Source organism: Chiloscyllium punctatum, chromosome 4 (assembly GCF_047496795.1).
Source record: "Chiloscyllium punctatum isolate Juve2018m chromosome 4, sChiPun1.3, whole genome shotgun sequence".
NCBI lineage: Eukaryota > Metazoa > Chordata > Chondrichthyes > Orectolobiformes > Hemiscylliidae > Chiloscyllium > Chiloscyllium punctatum.
In genome coordinates, this window is record NC_092742.1 from 103,111,678 (window position 1) to 103,131,029 (window position 19,352).

A 19,352-nucleotide genomic window follows, 5' to 3' on the forward strand; every position below is an offset into this window, starting at 1 on the left:
GTTTTCTCCTCATCCTTGCTCATCTGCTGGCTGCAGAAGCATCTGCCCATGACTGTATAGGTAAAAGTAGCCACCCCGCTGTGGAGACGAAGTCCTGCCTTCGCATTGAGAATAACCTCCATTGTGTGCTGTGTGGCACTATCACCAAGCTAAATGGGACAGACTTTGAACCAATCTAGCAACTCAAGACTGGGCATCCATGAGGCTCTGTAGGCCATCAACAGCAGCAGAATTGTACTCCGGTACAATCTACAACCTCATGGCCTGGGATATCCCCCACTCAACCATTACCATCAGGCCAGGGGATCAACTCTGGTTCAGTGGAGAGTGCAGGAGGGCATGACAGGAGCAGCATCATTTACACCTGAAAATGAGGTGTCAATCTGGTGAAGCTACCAAGCAGGACTGCTTGTGTGCCAAACAGCATAAACAGCAAGTGATAGACAGAGCTAAGCAATTCCACAACCAACAGATCAGATCTAAGCTCTGCAGTCTTTCAACATCCAGTTGTGAATGGTGGTGGACAATTAAACAACTCACTGGAAGAGGAGGCTCTACAAATATCCCCATCCTTAACGATGGAGGAGCCCAGCACATCAGTGCAAAAGATAAGGCTGATGCATTCGCTGCAATCTTCAGTCAGAAGTGTCGAGTGGATGATCCGTCTCGGGCTCCTCCAGTGGTCTCCAGAATCACAGATATCAATCTCCAGCCAATTTGATTCACTCTACATCATATCATGAAACAGCGGGAGGCACTGGATACTGCAAAGGCAATGGGCCCTGATAACATTCCAGCAATAGGACTGAAGACGTGTGCTCCAGAACTTGCCGCCCCCGTAGCCAAGCTGATCCAGTACAGTTACAACACTGGCATCTACCTGACAATGTGGAAAATTGCTTATGTTGTGGACACAAAAAGCAGGGCAATTCCGACCTGGTCAATTCTCGTCCAATCAGTCTCCTCTCCATCATCAGTAATGTGATGAAAGGGGGTCATCAACAGTGCTATCAAGCAGCACCGGCTCAGCAATAACCTGCTCAGTGATGTCCAGTTTGGATTTCGCCAGGATCAGTCAGTTCCTGATCTCATTATAGCCTTGGTTCAAACATGGACAAAAGAGCTGAATTCCAGAGGTGAGGTCAGAGTAACAGCCCTTGACATCAAGGCTGCATTTGATCGAGTATGGCATCGAGGAGCCCTGGCAAAACTGGAATCAGTGAGTATCGGGGGAAAACCCTCTGCTGCTTAGAGTCATACCTGGCACAAAGGAAGCTGGTTGTGGAGGTCGGTCATCTCAGTTCCAGGACATCTCTGCAGGAGTCCCTCAAGGTAGTGTTCCGCAGGAGTCCCTCAAGGTAGTGTTCCAGGCCCAACAATCTTCAGCTGCTTCATCAATGACCTTCCCTCTGTCATAAGATCAGAAGTAGGAATGTTCGCCTATGATTGCGCAGTGTTCAGCACCATTCACAGCTCCTCGGATACTGAAGCAGTCCGTGCTCAAATGCAACAAGATCTGGACAATATCCAGGCTTGGGCCGACAAGTGGCAAGTAACATTCGTGCCACACAAATGCCAGACAATGACCATCACCAATAAGAGACACTCTAACTACTGCCCCTTGACATTCAACAGTATTGAATGCCCCACTGTCAATATCCTTGGGGGTTACCATTGACCAGAGGCTCAACTGAACTCACCACAGAAACACTGTGGCAACAAGAGCAGGTCAGAGTCTAGGGATACTGTGAGAAGTAACTCACTTCTTGACACCCCAAAGTGTATCCACCAAGGTACAAGTCAGGAGTGTGATGGAATACTCCCTGCTTACCTGGATGGGTGCAGCTCCAACAACACTCAAGAAGCTTGACACCATCCGGGACAAAGCAACCCACTTGATTGGCATCATGTCTACAAACATTCAATCCCTGCACCACCAGCGCTCAGCACCAGTGTGTACCATCTAGAAGATGCACTGCAGAAATTCACCAAACAGCACCCTCCAAACCCACGACCACTTCCATCTAGAAGGACAAGGGCAACAGGTACTTGGGAATACCACCACCTGCAAGTTCCCCTCCAAGCCACCCTGACTTGGAAATATACCATCGTTTCTTCACAGTCGTTGGTCAAAATCCTGGAATTCCCTCCTTACCGGCATTCCGGGTCAACCCACAGCAAGGGGACTGCAGTGATTGAAAAAGGCAACTCACCTCCACCTTCTCAAGGGCAAATAGGGATGGGCTATCAATGCTGGCCAGCCAGCGATCCCCAAGCCCCACAAATGAATTTTAAAATGATTGTGGTCAGTTATCTCAGCTCCAGGGTATCTCTGCAGGAGCTCTTCTGGGTAGTGTCCTAGGCACATCTTCAGCGGCTTCATCTCCTTCCCTCCATCATAAGGTCTGAAGTGAGAATGTTTGACAATGATTGCACAATGTTCAGCACCATTCGTGACTCCTCGGATATTGATGCAGTCTGTGTTCAAATCCAGCAAGATCTGGGTTGACGAGTGTCAAGTAACATTCACATCACACAAGTACCAGTCAGTGACCATCTCCGATAAGAGACTATCAAACCACCCATCCTTCATATTCAATGGCGATACCATCACTTCACACAAATCCTGGGGGTTACCATTGACTGGAAACTGAACTGGACTTAACATATAAATAATGTGGTTACAACAGCAGATCAGACACTCGGAATGCTGCAGTGAGTAACTCTCCTCCTGACTCCTCAAAGCCTGTCCACCATCTACAAGGAAAAAGTCAGGAATGATGAGTGCATTTCCAACAATACTTAGGAAGCTTAACACCATCCAAGACAAAGCAGCCCACTTGATTGGCATCATATCCAAAAATATCCACCCCTTCCACTATTGATGCTCAGTGGGAGCAGTGTGTACCATCTACAAGATGCACGATAAAAAGAATTCACCAGAGATCCTTCTACAGCACCTTCCAAACCCGAAGCCACTTCCATCTATAAGGATAAGGGTAACGGATACATGGAAACACCAGCACCTTAAAATTCCTCTCCAAGGCACTCACTATCCTGACTTGGAAACATATTGCTTTTTCTCAGTGTTGCTGGGTCTAAATCCTGAAATTCCCCATTTAACAGCATTATGGGCAAACCCCACAGCATGTGGACTGTAGTGGTTCAAGAAGACAGCTCACTACCACCAGTTCTCTAGGGCAATTGGGAACAAGCAATAATGCTGACCAGCTAACGACGCCCACATCCCACAAATTATTAAAAACAAACTCCAGACACTCTGAGATCATGTATAAATAACGACCAAAACAGGTGAGTGGTGAAAATAGCCTTTTATTCAGCAACCACAGCTGAATAGGTGGCAATAGAATCCCAAAATACAGTTCTTACAGGAGCCCTCTTATACACAGTTCTAACATATATTAAAATCCCATTACTATGGTGTTACTTTTTTATCTATTGTAGATTAGATTCCCTATTGTATGGAAACAGGCCCTTCAGCCCAACAAGTCCACACCGACTCTCCGAAGAGTAACCCATCCAGACCCATTTCCCTCTGACTAATGCACCAATGGGGCAATTTCGCCTGGCCACCAGACCTGCACATCTTTGGGCTGTGGGAGGAAACCGGAGGAGACACGGGGAGAATGTGCAAAGTCCACACAGACAGTCGCCAGAGGCTGGAATTGAACCCTGGCACTGTAAGGCTGCAGTGCTAACCACTGAGCCACCATGCCTTTGTCCTGGGAGACAGGAGATGGAGTAAAACATGTGTTAGGTGCTGGCTGTTACTTCTGATGGGATTAAGGGTGTCTGTCTGGTTTGCTTGCGTAATCAAGAGGTGTCAGTTCTTTTATCTTATAAATTAGTAATGTTACTAAAATACTAGGCCAACATGCTCTAAATAAATTAGAAATTATAATAAAAGAATAAAGGATATTGAACGGATTACTGCAGCTGGGTTGTGAGATTTATTTAGTATTTACCAGTGTGAGTTTCTTTCATTCATACAATTTCATGCAAGCGCTGTTTCATCGTGATTTGGAGATGCCAGTTTTGGACTAGGGTGTACAAAGTTAAAAATCACACCACACCAGGTTAGAGTCAATAGGTTTAATTGGAAGCCGAAAGCGAGTGTGCTTCCAATTAAACCTGTTGGACTATAACCTGGTGTTGTGTGATTTTTAACGCTGTTTCATCAGTTAGTTTCTTAAAGAGATAATGGCCCAATTAGAGGTATTTAACATATACCTAATCTATTCAAACCCAGGAGATGGTTGGTACGGGCTGATTAATATTACAATGTTTCGTGGAGACTTGATGGGGATGGTATTGTTCTGAGTGCTGAGGTAAAATCTGCTTGTAATACAGTAATAGGTTTGAAAGGGTTGTTTTTAAATTTGGATCCTACAGAACTGCAGTTTTATGAGTGAATGCATAGTCAATAACAGGTTAGTAAAGGGTTATGAATGAATGAACAGGAACCCAGTATTAATGAATACAACGATCTGGTGAGTGAGTCAATAAAGATAGCCTATAACACAATATCTCACAACACTGATTTATTCTCTTGCATCAGTCCAGTGACTCATGTTCCATGTTCCTTTTCAAATAAGGGAGTCAGTTAGCTCAGTTGGCTGGATGATTGATTTGTGAGACACAGGGACACCAACAACACACAGCACAGATTCAATTCCTGCACCGACTGAGGTTACCATGAAAGATTCTTCTTCTTAACCTCTCCCCTTACCTGAGGTGTGATGACCGTCAGGTTAAATCATCACCAGTTGTCTTTCTGTAATGAGAAAGCAGCCCTGTAGGACCATGGTGACTTAAATGTAAGTGGCAATAACATGGGAAGAGGGTAGTTACTCCATGCATGAACACAATCCAACTCACTCTTCCTTGTTTCCAACAGAGTGGAACTTTGCTTGAGGAGTCTGCACCTCTTTGTGGCACGCTGCTTAAATCCCACTTTGCTCACAAGGATGTGCTTTTTAAACTCTTTCTGGACCTCAAACTAAAAGATAAACAAATCCTTGTCCTTCCTTGATTGGGTTATTTAAAATACATAATGCCACACTTTTAGGAGGAGTGAATTAACAGTGAACCAAAAAGAGGGCTTGTATTCTTACTATGTCTGGTCTCAGACAAGGATGAGGGGAAAGGTGAAGATTGTGTCTTCTCTGGAACTGTGTTGCAGCACAGGTCACCATACTCGTGAAAAGCTTTAAAAGGGAAAATAACTGTCTGAAGGCAAGAACAAGTGGAATGAGCGATTCAAAATGTGGCCATTCAGCCCATTGTTCTTCTGCTAGCTCACTGAATCAATTGTGCAATTAGCCCCAAATCCCTGTGTAAAGTTTATGGCTTTCCAGTTTTAAGACATGTTGACCAGGAGACTATGCTTTTAAATGCTTGCAAGGCTCAAAGGTAGAAGACAGAGGGTGGTGGTGGAGGGTTGTTTTTCAGACTGGAGGCCTGTGACCAGTGGAGTGCCACAAGGATCAGTGCTGGGCCCTCTACATCTTGTCATTTATATAAATGATTTGGATGTGAGCATAAGAGGTCCAGTTAGTAAGTTTGCAGATGACACCAAAATTGGAGGTGTAGTGGACAGCGAAGAGGGTTACCTCAGATTACAACAGGATCTGGACCAGATGGGCCAATGGGCTGAGAGGTAGCAGATGGAGTTTAATTCAGATAAATGCGAGGTGCTGCATTTTGGGAAAGCAGAACTTAACAGGACTTATACACTTAATGGTAAGATTCTAGGCAGTGTTGCTGAACAAAGAGACCTTGGAGTGCAGGTTCATAGCTCCTTGAAAGTGGAGGCGCAGGTAGATAGGATAGTAAAGAGAGGGGTTTGGTATGCTTTCCTTTATTGGTCAGAGTATTGAGTACAGGAGTTGGGAGGTCATGTTGCGGCTGTACAGGCCATTAGTTAGGAATATTGTGTGCAATTAGATTAGATTAGATTACTTAGATTAGATTAGATTACTTACAGTGTGGAAACAGGCCCTTCGGCCCAACAAGTCCACACCGCCCCGCCGAAGCGTAACCCACCCATACCCCAACATCTACATCTACCCCTTACCTAACACTACGGGCAATTTAGCATGACCAATTCACCTGACCTGCACATCTTTGGACTGTGGGAGGAAACCGGAGCACCCGGAGGAAACCCACGCAGACACAGGGAGAACGTGCAAACTCCACGTTCTGGTCTCCTTCCTATTGGAAGGATGTTGTGAAACTTGAAAGGGTTCAGAAATGATTTACAAGGATGTTGCCAGGGTTGGAGGATTTGACACATCAACTAAATAGGCAAAGTCTTTTCCCTGGGGTGGGGGAGTCCAGAACTAGAGGACATAGGTTTAGGGTGAGAGGGAAAGATCTAAAAGAGACCTCCGAGGCAACGTTTTCACACAGAGGGTGGTACGTGTATGGAATGAGCTGCCAGAGGAAGTGGTGGAGGCTGGTACAATTGCAACATTTAAGAGGCATTTGGATGGGTATATGAATAGGAAGGGTTTGGAGGGATATGGGCCGGGTGCTGGCAGGTGGGACTAGATTGGGTTGGGATATCTGGTCGGCATGAACAGGTTGGACCGAAGGGTCTGTTTCCGTGCTGTACATCTCGGTGACTCTATATGGGTGTCTGACTCTAAGGCAGAGAAAGTTTCTTTTTCAACCAACAAATCCAATTCAGAAAGCCATACTTACATGTTAGAGATGATTTCAAGAGAGGAGAACAGTTCTTCAAACACCTCATGGACTGGGTCGTTTTGTTGACCAGGTTAAATATGGTAGGAATGGGAGGAGGCTTGTGTGGATCATGAACACCAGCTGAATGACCAGTTTCTGTGCTGCATTTTTTAATGGACTAATCACAGAGCTACAGCCCATGAATGTAAACTATATAGTGCAAGTACATTGCATCCATTCAACTGAAGGAATGCAATAGCTTCCATTCCTAACTACAATGCATTTGTGGAATGCAGTAGTTCATGCTACAGCATAGAGATAGTCATATTAAAACAACAATGTGATGTCTGTGGGGATCACAGAGCTCTTTCATTGACTGGAAGGACCAGTCTTAATCTGCTTTCTCTTGTTGCATATTTAACATACTTATGTCATTGTAAGTGTGAGAGTGAAACTTGGCCTTTGACAGACTTGATTGCAACGCAGTTCCATAGGAGCCACAATCCTCACTTTTACCATGCTCTCCCCAAATAATTGTGTCACAATGTAACTGGAAGAGCATGCCTGTAATAAAGTCCCAGTGTTCCACAAGCCATCACAAAAGCTGTTAAATCCCAGTTGAACTACTAATATGATCAGTTTCAAATACAGAAACTCAACAGGTCTGGCAGCATCTGTGGAGAAAAAACGTTTTACATTTCAAGTCCAGTTACCCTTCTTTGGAACACACAGTAGCTAGGAAACAGCAAGACGAGGAAAGGTTGGTGGATGAGGTGGTGAATCAGTAGAATAAGTGACAGATGGAGATGGAGCTTGGAGGGAAAGAAAGGCAGTCCGCTGTTGGTTGTTTTAAACAAAAGCTGAAAATGTGTTGCTGGAAAAGCGCAGCAGGTCAGGCAGCATCCAAGGAACAGGAGAATCAACGTTTCGGGCATGAGCCCTTCTTCAGGAATGAGGAAGGTGTGCCCAGCAGGCTAAGATAAAAGGTAGGGAGGAGGGACTTGGGGGAGGGGTGTTGGAAATGCGATAGGTGGAAGGAGGTTAAGGTGAGGGTGATAGGCCGGAGTGGGGGTGGGGGCAGAGAGGTCAGGAAGAAGATTGTAGGTTAGGAAGGCGGTGCTGAGTTCAAGGATTGGGACTGAGACAAGGTGGGGGGAGGGGAAATGAGGAAACTGGAGAAATCTGAGTTCATCCCTTGTGGTTGGAGGGTTCACAGGCGGAAGATGAGGCGCTCTTCCTCCAGCCGTCGTGTTGCTATGGTCTGGTGATGGAGGGGTCCAAGGACCTGCATATCCTTGGTGGAGTGGGAGGGGGAGTTGAAGTGTTGAGCCACGGGGTGGTTGGGTTGGTTGGTCCGGGTGTACCAGAGGTGTTCTCTGAAACGTTCCGCAAGTAGGCGGCCTGTATCCCCAATATAGAGGAGGCCACATCGGGTGCAGCGGATGCAGTAACTGATGTGTGTGGAGGTGCAGGTGAATTTGTGGCAGATATGGAAGGATCCCTTGGGGCCTTGGAGGGAAGTAAGGGGGGAGGTGTGAGCGCAAGTTTTGCATTTCTTGCGGTTGCAGGGGAAGGTGCCGGGAGTGGAGGCTGGGTTGGTGGGGGGTGTGGACCTGACGAGGGAGTCACGGAGGAGTGGTCTTTTCGGAACGCTGATCGGGGCGGGGAGGGAAATATATCCCTGATGGTGGGGTCCGTTTGGAGGTGGTGGAAATGACAATGGATGATACGATATGGAGGTTGGTGGGGTGGTAGGTGAGGACCAGTGGGGTTCTGTCCTGGTGGTGATTGGAGGGGCAGGGCTCAAGGGCGGAGGAGCGAGAAGTGGAGGAGATGCAGTGGAGAGCATCCTTCGATCACGTTTGGGGGGAAATTGCAGTCTTTGAAGAAGGAGGCCATCTGGGTTGTACGGTATAGGAACTGGTCCTCCTGGGAGCAGATGCAGCGGAGACGAAGGAATTGGGAATATGGGATGGCGTTTTTACAGAGGGTAGGGTGGGAGGAGGTGTAGTCTACGTAGCTGTGGGAGTCGGTTGGTTTATAGTAAATGTCCGTGTTGATTCGGTCGCCCGAGATAGAAATGGAGAGGTCTAGGAAGGGGAGGGAGGAGTCTGAGATGGTCCAGGTGAATTTGAGGTCGCAGTGGAAGGTGATGGTAAAGTGGATGAACTGTTCAACCTCCTCGTGGGAGCACGAGGCAGCGCCGATACAGTCATCGATGAAGCGGTGGAAAAGGTGGGGGGTGGTGCCAGTGTAGCTGCGGAAGATGGACTGTTCCACATATCCTATGAAGCGGCAGGCATAGCTGGGGCCCGTGTGGGTGCCCATGGCTACTCCTTTGGTTTGGAGGAAGTGGGAGGATTGGAAAGAGAAGTTGTTCAGGGTGAGGACCAGTTCAGTCAGTCGAAGGAGGGTGTCGGTGGAAGGGTACTGGTTGGTACGGCGGGAAAGGAAGAAGCAGAGGACTTTGAGGCCTCCGTGATGGGGGATGGAGGTGTACAGGGACTGGATGTCCATGGTGAAGATAAGGCGTTGGGGGCCAGGGAAGCGAAAATCATGGAGGAGGTGGAGGACGTGGGTGGTGTCCCGAACGTATGTGGGGAGTTCTTGGACTAAGGGGGACAGGACCGTGTTGAGGTTTGCAGAGATGAGTTCGGTGGGGCAGGAGCAGGCTGAGACAATGGATCGGCCGGGGCAGTCAGGTTTGTGGATTTTGGGCAGGAGGTAGAAACGGGTGGTGCGGGGTTGTGGGACTATGAGGTTGGAGGCAATGGATGGGAGATCCCCTGAGGTGATGAGGTTATGGATGGTCTGGGAGATGATGGTTTGGTGGTGGGAGGTGGGGTCATGGTCAAGGGGGCAGTAGGAGGAGGTGTCCGTGAGCTGGCGTTTAGCCTCAGCGGTGTAAAGGTCGGTGCACCAAACTACTACCGCGCCTCCCTTGCCTGCTGGTTTGATGGTGAAGTTGGGGTTGGAACGGAGGGAGTGGAGGGCTGCGCGTTGTGAGAGTGAGAGGTTGGAGTGGGTGAGAGGGGTGGAGAGGTTGAGGCGGTTAATGTCGTGGCGGCAGTTGGCTATGAAGAGATCGAGGGCAGGTAAGAGGCCAGCACGGGGTGTCCAGGTGGATAGGGTGTGTTGGAGGCAGGAGAAGGGGATGTCAGAGGGTGGGCGAGAATCCTGGTTGAAAAAGTAGGCACGGAGGCGAAGGCGGCAGAAGAATTGTTCGATGTCTCGCCGCATGTTGAACTTGTTAAACTCGTTTTGTTTTAAACAAAAACCTATTTTCACCTTCTTGGATCCCTACAGTGTGGAAGCAGGCCAAATGGCCCAGTGGCCCAGGAAGTTCACAGTGGCCCTCCAAAGAGCATCCTTCCCAACTGAAATTACTGGAATAACCAATTGGATTTATCAGCATTTTAGATAGAGAAATGATAGTGTTAGCATTTTGATGACAGGGTCCTGTTCCCCTCACTTACGATGTTAACGAGCCTATTATGTTTCCAATGCTGTTTACTTTCATTTTTTGCAAATTGACTCAAAATATGACGACAAGTTGTAAAGTCTAAGCTTGTATTTCTGAGAGTGTAGAACATAAGTGGGCGGCACAGTGGTTAGCACTGCTGCCTCACAGCACCAGAGACCCGGGTTCAATTCCCGCCTCAGGTGACTGACTGTGTGGAGTTTGCACATTGTCCCCGTGTCTGCGTGGGTTTCCTCCGGGTGCTCCGGTTTCCTCCCACAGTCCAAAAATGTGCAGGTTGGGTGAATTGGCCATGCTAAATTGCCCGTAGTGTTAGGTAAGGGGTAGATGTAGGGGAATGGATCTGGGTGGGTTGCGCTTCGGCGGGTCGGTGTGGACTTGTTGGGCCGAAGGGCCTGTTTCCACACTGTAAGTAAGTAATAAGAACAAGGAACAGAAATAGGCCATTCAGCCCCTTGAACCTGCTTTGCCATTTAATAGGCTGGTCTTGTCTCAGCTTCAACTCCACTTACCTGTCTGCTGTCCATAACTCTTCGACCAACTACTGATTAAAAATCTGTCTGCCTTTCTCCTCAAATTTATTCAACCTTCCATTGAATTCCTCTGATTCACGACCCTTTGAGAGAAGTAATTTCTCCTCACCTCTGTTTTAAATCTGCTACCTCTTATGGGAAAATTATGACCTCTTGACCTAGATTGCCCTACGTGAGGAAATATCCCTTCCATGTGTATATATGCAGATGCATACCTCAATTAGATCTCCTCTAATTCTTCTAAATTCCAGAGTAAATAGGCCTAAACAGCTCAACCTCTCTTCATAGTACAAGCCCTTCAATTCTGGAATCCATCTGAACTGCCTCCAGGACAGCGATGTACGTCCTCAAAATAAGGGAGCCGATATTGTATGCAGTATTCCAGGTGCAGCCTTGTATAATTGTAGCAGCACTTGCCTACTTTTATACTCAATTTGTATAGTAATAAATACCAAAATTCCATTTGCTTTGTGCAATCAGATACAAAGCCTTTACGTTTGTTCTGTTATCAAATTTCCCTACACTTCTTTGATTCCTTGGCGCAGAATGACACTCACACAAATCAGTCCCTTCCTTTTAGTTTCTGGTAGCAATCAGCCTCATCACCAATCTGCATTCCTACCTTCTCCTTTAGCTATGCTTTTCTAATTTTCCATGCAAATTAATCCACAACCCCAATACATACCTCAGAGCCTCCACCACCCGCCTAGTTATGACATTCACAGGAATTATGGTCCCAACATGGTTCAGGTAGAACCCATCCCAACGGAACAGCTCTGACCTTCCCCAGTACTGGTGCTAATGTTCCATGAATTTGAACGTGTTTCTCCCACATCAATCTTTGAACCACGCATTTGTCTCTTTAATCATATTGATACCATGGCTCAGGAGATTATTACCTTTTTGGTTCTGCTTTCTAATTTAGCCTCTAGTTTCTCATATTTCCTCAAGAGGACCTTTTTCCCCCATTCTATCACAATCGCTGGTACCTCCATTGACCATAACAAGTGGATATTTTCCTTCCTACTCCAAGTTCCTCTGCAACCTAGAACGAGATATCCTGAATCCGAGCACCAGATAGACAACCCAGCCTTTGGAACACTTTTATCCTGGCCGCAGAGAACAAGTGGCTATGCCTGTAACTATTATTTCCCCAAATGGAACTGCATTTCTCTTTTCTTCCCGTCTTGAACAGCTATAGATTAGTGCTTTGGTCATTTTGCTCATCCTTTCTCCAGCCCCAGTTTCATCTGCACAGGGAATAAGAGCCAGAAACCTGTTGGAAAGGACAAGGACTGAGGCTACTTCAGCACTACCTTCCAGATCCCTCCCTCTGCCTTGCTTGTAGTCACAGCCTCTTATCCCTGACCACTGACCAAATTTGAGGCATTAATTCATCAAGGGCTGTGACTGCCACCTGAAACACAATGTCCAAGTAACTCCTCCCTCTCCCTTATTGGCACAGTGTTTGAAGCTCACACTCCAGCTCATCAACTTTAAGCTGGAGTTCCTCAAGCAAACAACACTTGCTACAGATTTGGTCACGATGACCCACAGTGGGGTTCACTTGCTCCCACATTGTGCAACGAAAATGCATCACCTGGCCCTGTATCTCTAAATTATTTAATTAGATTTTTTAAAACTCCTACTGGTCTTTAATTACTTAACCTATAAAATATTTATCCTACTTATCTTTAATCTGAAAGCAATTTAAAAAGGTATTCAAATTAATAGTTACATACTGTGGAGATGAATGGAACCATGGTACTGTCAGGCTGATGCATTGTGTGAAGGAACAGGACATTCATCTGATTAAACTGTTTTCTAATTAGCATCCTTGTAACTAAATTAGTCCATTTCCAGAAACATTGTAGTTTCCCATTTCTTAATCAGTGTCATTGTGCAGCATTACTATAAGACTGGTCTCATCCTCAGCTCTGGGAGGAGAAATCTGATCTACCTGTGCAGACTGTCAGTTCTATGTCAGCCTAGTCAATTTCTCATCCCGCCATATCTCTTGCAATAAACTGTTTGTCAATTTCACTTCGAGCTTGTTTTGTGATCTCTAACCTATTTGGCAAATTTCTCCGACACTTAACAACGAATGAATTTAAGGCACTGGGACCATATGAGATGCATCCAATTAACTGAGGGAAGGGAGAACAGAGGTTCCAAAGGCACTGGCTGTGCTTTTCTTGATTTTCTTGGAAGTGGTACCAGAGAACTGAAGAACTGTAGACATTACCCCCTTATTCAAAAAGACCTGTGAAGATTGTTGAGCATTAGAAATGAAGCCTCACTGATCCCAGGATCATCACAGAAGTTAAAGATTTTATAGAAATAAGCAAATTTCCCAATTTGCTTGACTTGCAGACCTAGATTGACTGAAAGCACAGTAAGCAGACTCTAGCCACGGGCAAACAATTATAAATGTTTCATTTGACTAATTCAAATTTTAATCCTCTTATAAATGCCCCCCTTGTACAAAGACAGGAAAAAACTTTCCTATAATGGACAGAGTGAAAACTGGGGAATTGGTTCAATGGTGTCTGATCACAGGATCTGATGAGATGGTTATTATCCATGGTCTGCCTTCAGATTTCACTGGTTTACAGGAGGTACTGGGGGTCTGGTTCACGCTTATAAAAGGTCTCCTATTTAATTAAAAGTGTCAGAAGTTACACAACACCAGGCTATAGTCCAACATATTTGAAACCACAAGCTTTCGGAGCACTGCCCCTTCATCAGGTCTATAACCTGGGGGTGTTGTGTAACTTCTGACCTTGTCCACCAACACTTCCACATCTTAATTTAAAATCACAGCTGACAGTAACTGCTGAAGGAAGAATAAATTCAATCTTGAGGTGAGTTTTGCTATAGAGAATGGAGAGAGCTGCTGGATATCTGACAGCTTCTCACTATCTTGTTCTCAGCCCAAGCTGTTCAACTACCTGAGAACTAATCACACTAGTTGTTGACAGGCGGAAGGCCTTTGTCATCGAGAACTGGTCATCAGTTCACAGACCAAACAACTAATTATCATCAATCCAACCTCATTTTGGAAACATTCCCTGATGCCAATTTGTCTGCAACGGAACTTTTCCTCACTGGTTGAACAAACAACAGTGAAAACAGAATTTACAATAGATGTGCTTATTGATAAAAAGGGCAGCAATTCCTTCCACAGTCCTGAAAAAGTCAATTTCCTGCTTCAATCAACAATCAAAAATCCAGAGAGATAAGATTAATATTCCTTATTCGTGAATATTAAGGGGGGTAGTTGGGGCATTAATCAAGCAGACTGCTTTGTTCTGAATGGCGTAGAGTGTTGGACTGCTTTCCTGTTCTCTCTCTCTTGTGTTGCTTTAAACACAGTCATTAGTTGTAACAACCGCAGAATCTTTGTCTTTAATAGGTTCATGTTACATGGAATGTTCAGTCAAATCTGACAGTAAAATTCCATGAGCATAATTAACTCCTCAAGGGAGTGCAGTCAGAGCCAAGCTTCTGGCAAAACAATAAGAGCCTATGGAGTCGGAGGGAGTATATTAGCATGGATAGAGAATTGGCTAATGGACAGGAAACAGCAATTGGAATATAAGGGATTATTTTTCAGGTTGGCCACCTGTAACCAGTGGGGTTCCACAGGATCAGTGCTGGGACCACAACTGTTCACAATATATGTTAATGACTTGGAGGAAGGAAGTAAATGTACTGTAGCCAAATTTGCAGATCACATAAAAATAAGTGGAAAGGCAAGCTGCAAGATTGATGCACAGTTTACAGAGAGATATTGGTAGGTTAGGTAATTGGGCAAAAAGTTGGCAAATGGAGTATAAACGTGGGAACATGTAAAGTTGTTCATTTTGAAAGGGAGAGCAAAAGAACAGTCTTATTTAAATGGAGATACTGGGAGTGACTCTGAGGAAGTTGGCACCTATTGTACAAACCAGATGGGTTACACCCAAACAGAGCTGGGTCTGAGGTTCTTGAAGTGGTTTCTGCTAGTGGCATCATGAAGGCTTTAAACTAACTTTGCAGGGCATGTGGGAAACAAGAGAAAGCTGTAACATAGAACAGTATAACACAGTACAGCCCTCGATGTTGTGCTGACCTTTTATCCCACTCTAAGATCAGACTAACCTACTTACACTACATTCTACTATCATCCATGTGCTTATCCAAGAGTTACTTAAATGTCCCTAATGTATCTGACTCTACCACCACTGCTGGCAGTGCATTCCGCAGACCCACCACTTTCAGTGTAAATAACTGTCATGGAGAAAATGTTGAGAATCATCAGGAGATGCAGAGAGTTCTTCAAGAAGTAGGTCTTTTATTTGCAAACAAAAACCCGTGACACTGAGAAAGCAGATTCTCGAATGCCCCCGAACCTTCGGGTCTGTGGATTTTTATATTTTTTTTATCATGTTTCTGTTAGCTTATCAGCATGTCCAACTATATTAATCAAAGTACCTCACTCTAGCTACACAATAAACCAGTGATGTTAGTTCCCATTATCTCTTTAGTTGTACATTCTACTTAATGTTATTCTAATGTCATGGTTAGATATTTATTATCACCTCTGCTACACTGATCTTCCATTCCAGACTAACCTGTCATGATAGATATTTAGCTATTCCATCTATTACAATAGTCTCCTGTCTCAAGCTGACTCTACTAACTAATAATTAGATATTTTAATGTCATGTCCCAAATATTTATGGTCCTAATCCTGTCATAATGACACTAAACAGGGAAACTAGCTCTACTAACTGTTATCTCATCTCACCATAGTGACCTTTCAGCCTTAACCTTACGCTGCTAATTAGTGTAAGAGCATTCCACTGTCTTTTCCCATTCAACCTTCCACAGACCACAGATTGCCAGTGGTCTTCATGCTTTAACCCCTCCCATGCTTTTATGCTCTTTATTTTCTATATAACCTACCTCTGACGTCTCCCCTAAACCTTTCTCCAATCACCTTAAAATGATGCCCCGTTATAATAGCCATTTCTGCCTTGGGAAAATATCTCTGGCTATCCAGTCTATCTATCTGCCTCTTGTACACCTCTATCAAGTCACCTCTCAGCCTCCTTCACTTCAATGAGAAAAACCCTAGCTCCATCAACCTTTCTTTATAAGACATGCCCTCCAGTCCAGGCAGCATCCTGTTAAATCTCCTCTGCACTCTCTCTAAAGCTTCCACCTCTTTCCTATAATGAGGTGACCAGAACTGAACACAATATTCAAGTGTGGTCTAACCAAGACACTACAGAGCTGCAGCATAACCTCACGGCTCTTGAACTCAATCCCTCTGATAATGAAAGCCAATATACCATACACCTCCTTAACAACCCTATCAACCTGGGATGGCAACTTAGAGGGATCTATGGACAAGGGCCCCAATATCCCGCTGTTCCTCCACACTGCCAAGAATCCTGCCTTTAACCCTGTATTCTGTATTCAAATTCAACCTTCCAAAGTGAATGACCTCACACTTTTCCAGGTTGAACTCCATCTGCCACTTATCAGCCCAGTTTTGCATCCTGTCATTGTCTTGTTGCAACAACCCTCCACACTACCCACAACTCCACCAACCTTATTGTCATCAGCAAACTCACTAACTCACCCTTCCACTTCCTCATCCAAGTCATTTATAAAAATCACAAAGAGCAGAGGTCCCAGAACCGATCCCTGCGGAACACCATGGGTTACCAAGCTCCAAGGTGAATACTTTCCATCTAACCCTCTGTCTTCTATGGGACAGCTAATTCTGTATTCAGACAAATTTCCCTGTATCCCATGCCTCCTTAGATTAGATTACTTAGTGTGGAAACAGGCCCTTCAGCCCAACAAGTCCACACCGACCCTCCGAAGAGCAACTCACCCAGACTCATTCCCCTACATTTACCCCTTCACCTAACACTACTGGCAATTTCCCATGGCCAATTTACCTAACCTGCACATTTTGGACCGTGGGAGGAAACTGGAGCACCCGGAGGAAACCCACACAGACACAGGGAGAATGTGCAAACTCCACACAGACAATTGCCCGAGGGAGGAATTGAACCCAGGTGTCTGGTGCTGTGAGGCAGCAGTGCTAACCACTGTGCCACCATGCTGCCATACTTTCTGAATGAGCCTACCATGGAGAGCCTTATCAGTGCCTTGCTAAAATCCATGTGCACCACATCCACTGTTCTATCTTCATCAAGATGTTTTGTCATATCCTCAAAAAATTCAAAAAGGCTTGTGGTGCATGACCTGCCACTCACAAAGCCACAAAACCATACAGGAGAAGACCAGGGTTTGCAAAATACTTAGTTGGCATGAGTATGGAGAATAATAGGTTAATAAGTGAAGTCAGAGTAAAAAGGGAAAACGGAGGAAACATGTATTTATGTGAATGCATGAAGTATAATAAATAAGATTGGGGAGTTACAGATGCAGATTGCTGCACAAAATTATGATGTTGTGGTAATAACAGAGACCTGGCTCAAGAAAGGGCAGGACTGGGTGTTAAATATGTCTAGGCACAGGGTCTTCAGGAAAGGCAGAGAGGTTGCAGTGTTGGTTAATGAGGGTATTGAATTGCTGACTGGATAGATTAGATATGGAGAAACTGTTCCTGCCCTCATAAAAGGAAGAGGGCATACATTTAAAGTAAGATGCAAAAGAAGCCAGGGTGGAGTGAGGAAAAAGTTTTCTCTTCACCTCAGCTCTAGTAAAGAGTCTTAGACTCGATGTTAGCTTGCTTTCTCTCCATGGATGCTGCCTGCCCCGCTGTGATCTACACCATTTTTTATTTTAAAATAATTTTCACTCAGTGAGTGATTGAGATATGGATTGCACTGCCTGAAAATGTGGTGGAGACAGGTTTAATTGAGGAATTCAAGAGAGTTGTGAATGATCATTTGGATAAAAGTAATATGCAAGGGTTTGGGGAAAGAGCAAGAGATTGGCACTAGTTAATAGAATAGATGCAGGCATGATGGACTGAATGGCCTCCTTCTGTACCATAACAATTAAGTGATAATTATTTAGGATCAAATTCAGAATTCACACGTATGAACTCAGCAATCACTCTGAACAATTCCAGTTGCACCACCGCAAACATAGTTCACTCAAATCATTTGTACCAATTTTACTCTTTGATCTGTACATTCTGGACAAACTAACACTAAAGTACAATGAGATAACATGGAGCCGAGAAGGTATACTCATCCAGACTTATACTTTCCAGCTTCTGTTCAGCAGAGTAAGCACTTTTTTAAACTCGTATGTGTTGTTTGCATGAATGATGAGTTCACTAAGATACGCAGCTAGTGTGAACTCAGATTCCCACATTGAGCTTCTTGAGTGTTGCTGGAGGTGTACTCATCCATCAGACGCCTGACTTGTGCCTTATAGAGAAGTCACAAGTCAAGTAATTTTCCTCAGAATTCCCAGCCTCATGTGCTATTGGGTGACTCAGGAATTGAAAGTCCAGGAACAATGGTTAGAATCTCTTTTGTTGAGCTGGTTTTTGCCTGGCTCAAGTGGAATGCAAGTGTTACGTGTAATGTATTGGGAATTCTCTCCCAAAAAGCTGTTGAGGTTTTGGGTGCGAGAGTCATAGAGTCCGGCCCTTTGGCCCAAACTGGTCCAAGCCAACCAAAAATGTTTGTCCATACTAACCCCATTTCCCTGCACTTGGTCGTTTCAAAATTTCAGTGCAGACAGCTTTTTGTTTGGTGTTGGACTATTGTTTACAAAAAGTTAACAATTCTGGAACGACTGAGTCAAGTAGGTGGATTTCAACATGGATCAGCCATGACCAAACTGAACAGTGGCATAGACTCGAGGAGCTGAATGTTCTAATTGTGCTCCCATGCTCCTCTCAATGGTCAAATATGTTTAAAGGGGTGAGGGAGGAGCACACTTTATTTGAATTTTTCAGCTTTGTAAATGGAACTTTTCTATAATTTACAGCTCTGCTATTGCATACCTGTGTGGACACCTGCACACTCTGGGCGGCCTCATGCCTGTTCTGCACAGCAGGAACACCGAAGGGACACTGGAACTGGAGCTTGGTGACTGGATGGACAACCGGAAGTTGGTATCTTTGAAATAACATCTACAATCGTGCATGAGAAAACTTTGGGTTCTGACAGGTGTTGTAATTAAATGTTGACTGTGTTGATTTGGTAATAGTTTAGAGTTTCTAATGTTCTGGGATTTTGTGTATATACATTGAGTATCAAACAGGGTCAACTCTGGTTCATTTGTTAGTTTTGTTTTTGTTTATTTATTCCCAATTGAAGCACAGAAGCCGCCTGCCTCTCGTGCCTTAGTCAGCCTGTCCACCCAAAGAATCCCTATTGTACAGAAAGAGGCCATTGGGTTTCCACCAACCCTCTGAAGAACATCCTACCCAGACTGAACCTTATTCTCGTAACCCCTCATTTGAGCATGGCCAATCCACCTAACCTACATATCTTTGGACTGTGGGAGGAAACCGGAGCACCTGGGAGAACCCACACAGATACACGGAGAACGTGCAAATTTTATACAGACAGTTCGGAGTTGGGAGGTCATGTTGCGGCTGTACAGGACATTGGTTAGGTCACTTCTGGAATATTGCCTGC

At 45.0% G+C, this 19,352-nt stretch overlaps 1 protein-coding gene across 1 annotated transcript in view; it reads left to right on the forward strand.

Moving 5' to 3' along the window:
* The window catches only part of tmem62 (transmembrane protein 62), a 76,288-nt gene that overhangs the window by 18,541 nt on the left and 38,395 nt on the right, over positions 1 to 19,352 (forward strand). Inside the window, exon 7 of the mRNA XM_072569457.1 lies at positions 18,697 to 18,819. Within this exon, the coding sequence (XP_072425558.1) occupies positions 18,697 to 18,819 (123 nt within the window). The remainder of the gene's footprint in view (positions 1 to 18,696; positions 18,820 to 19,352) is intronic.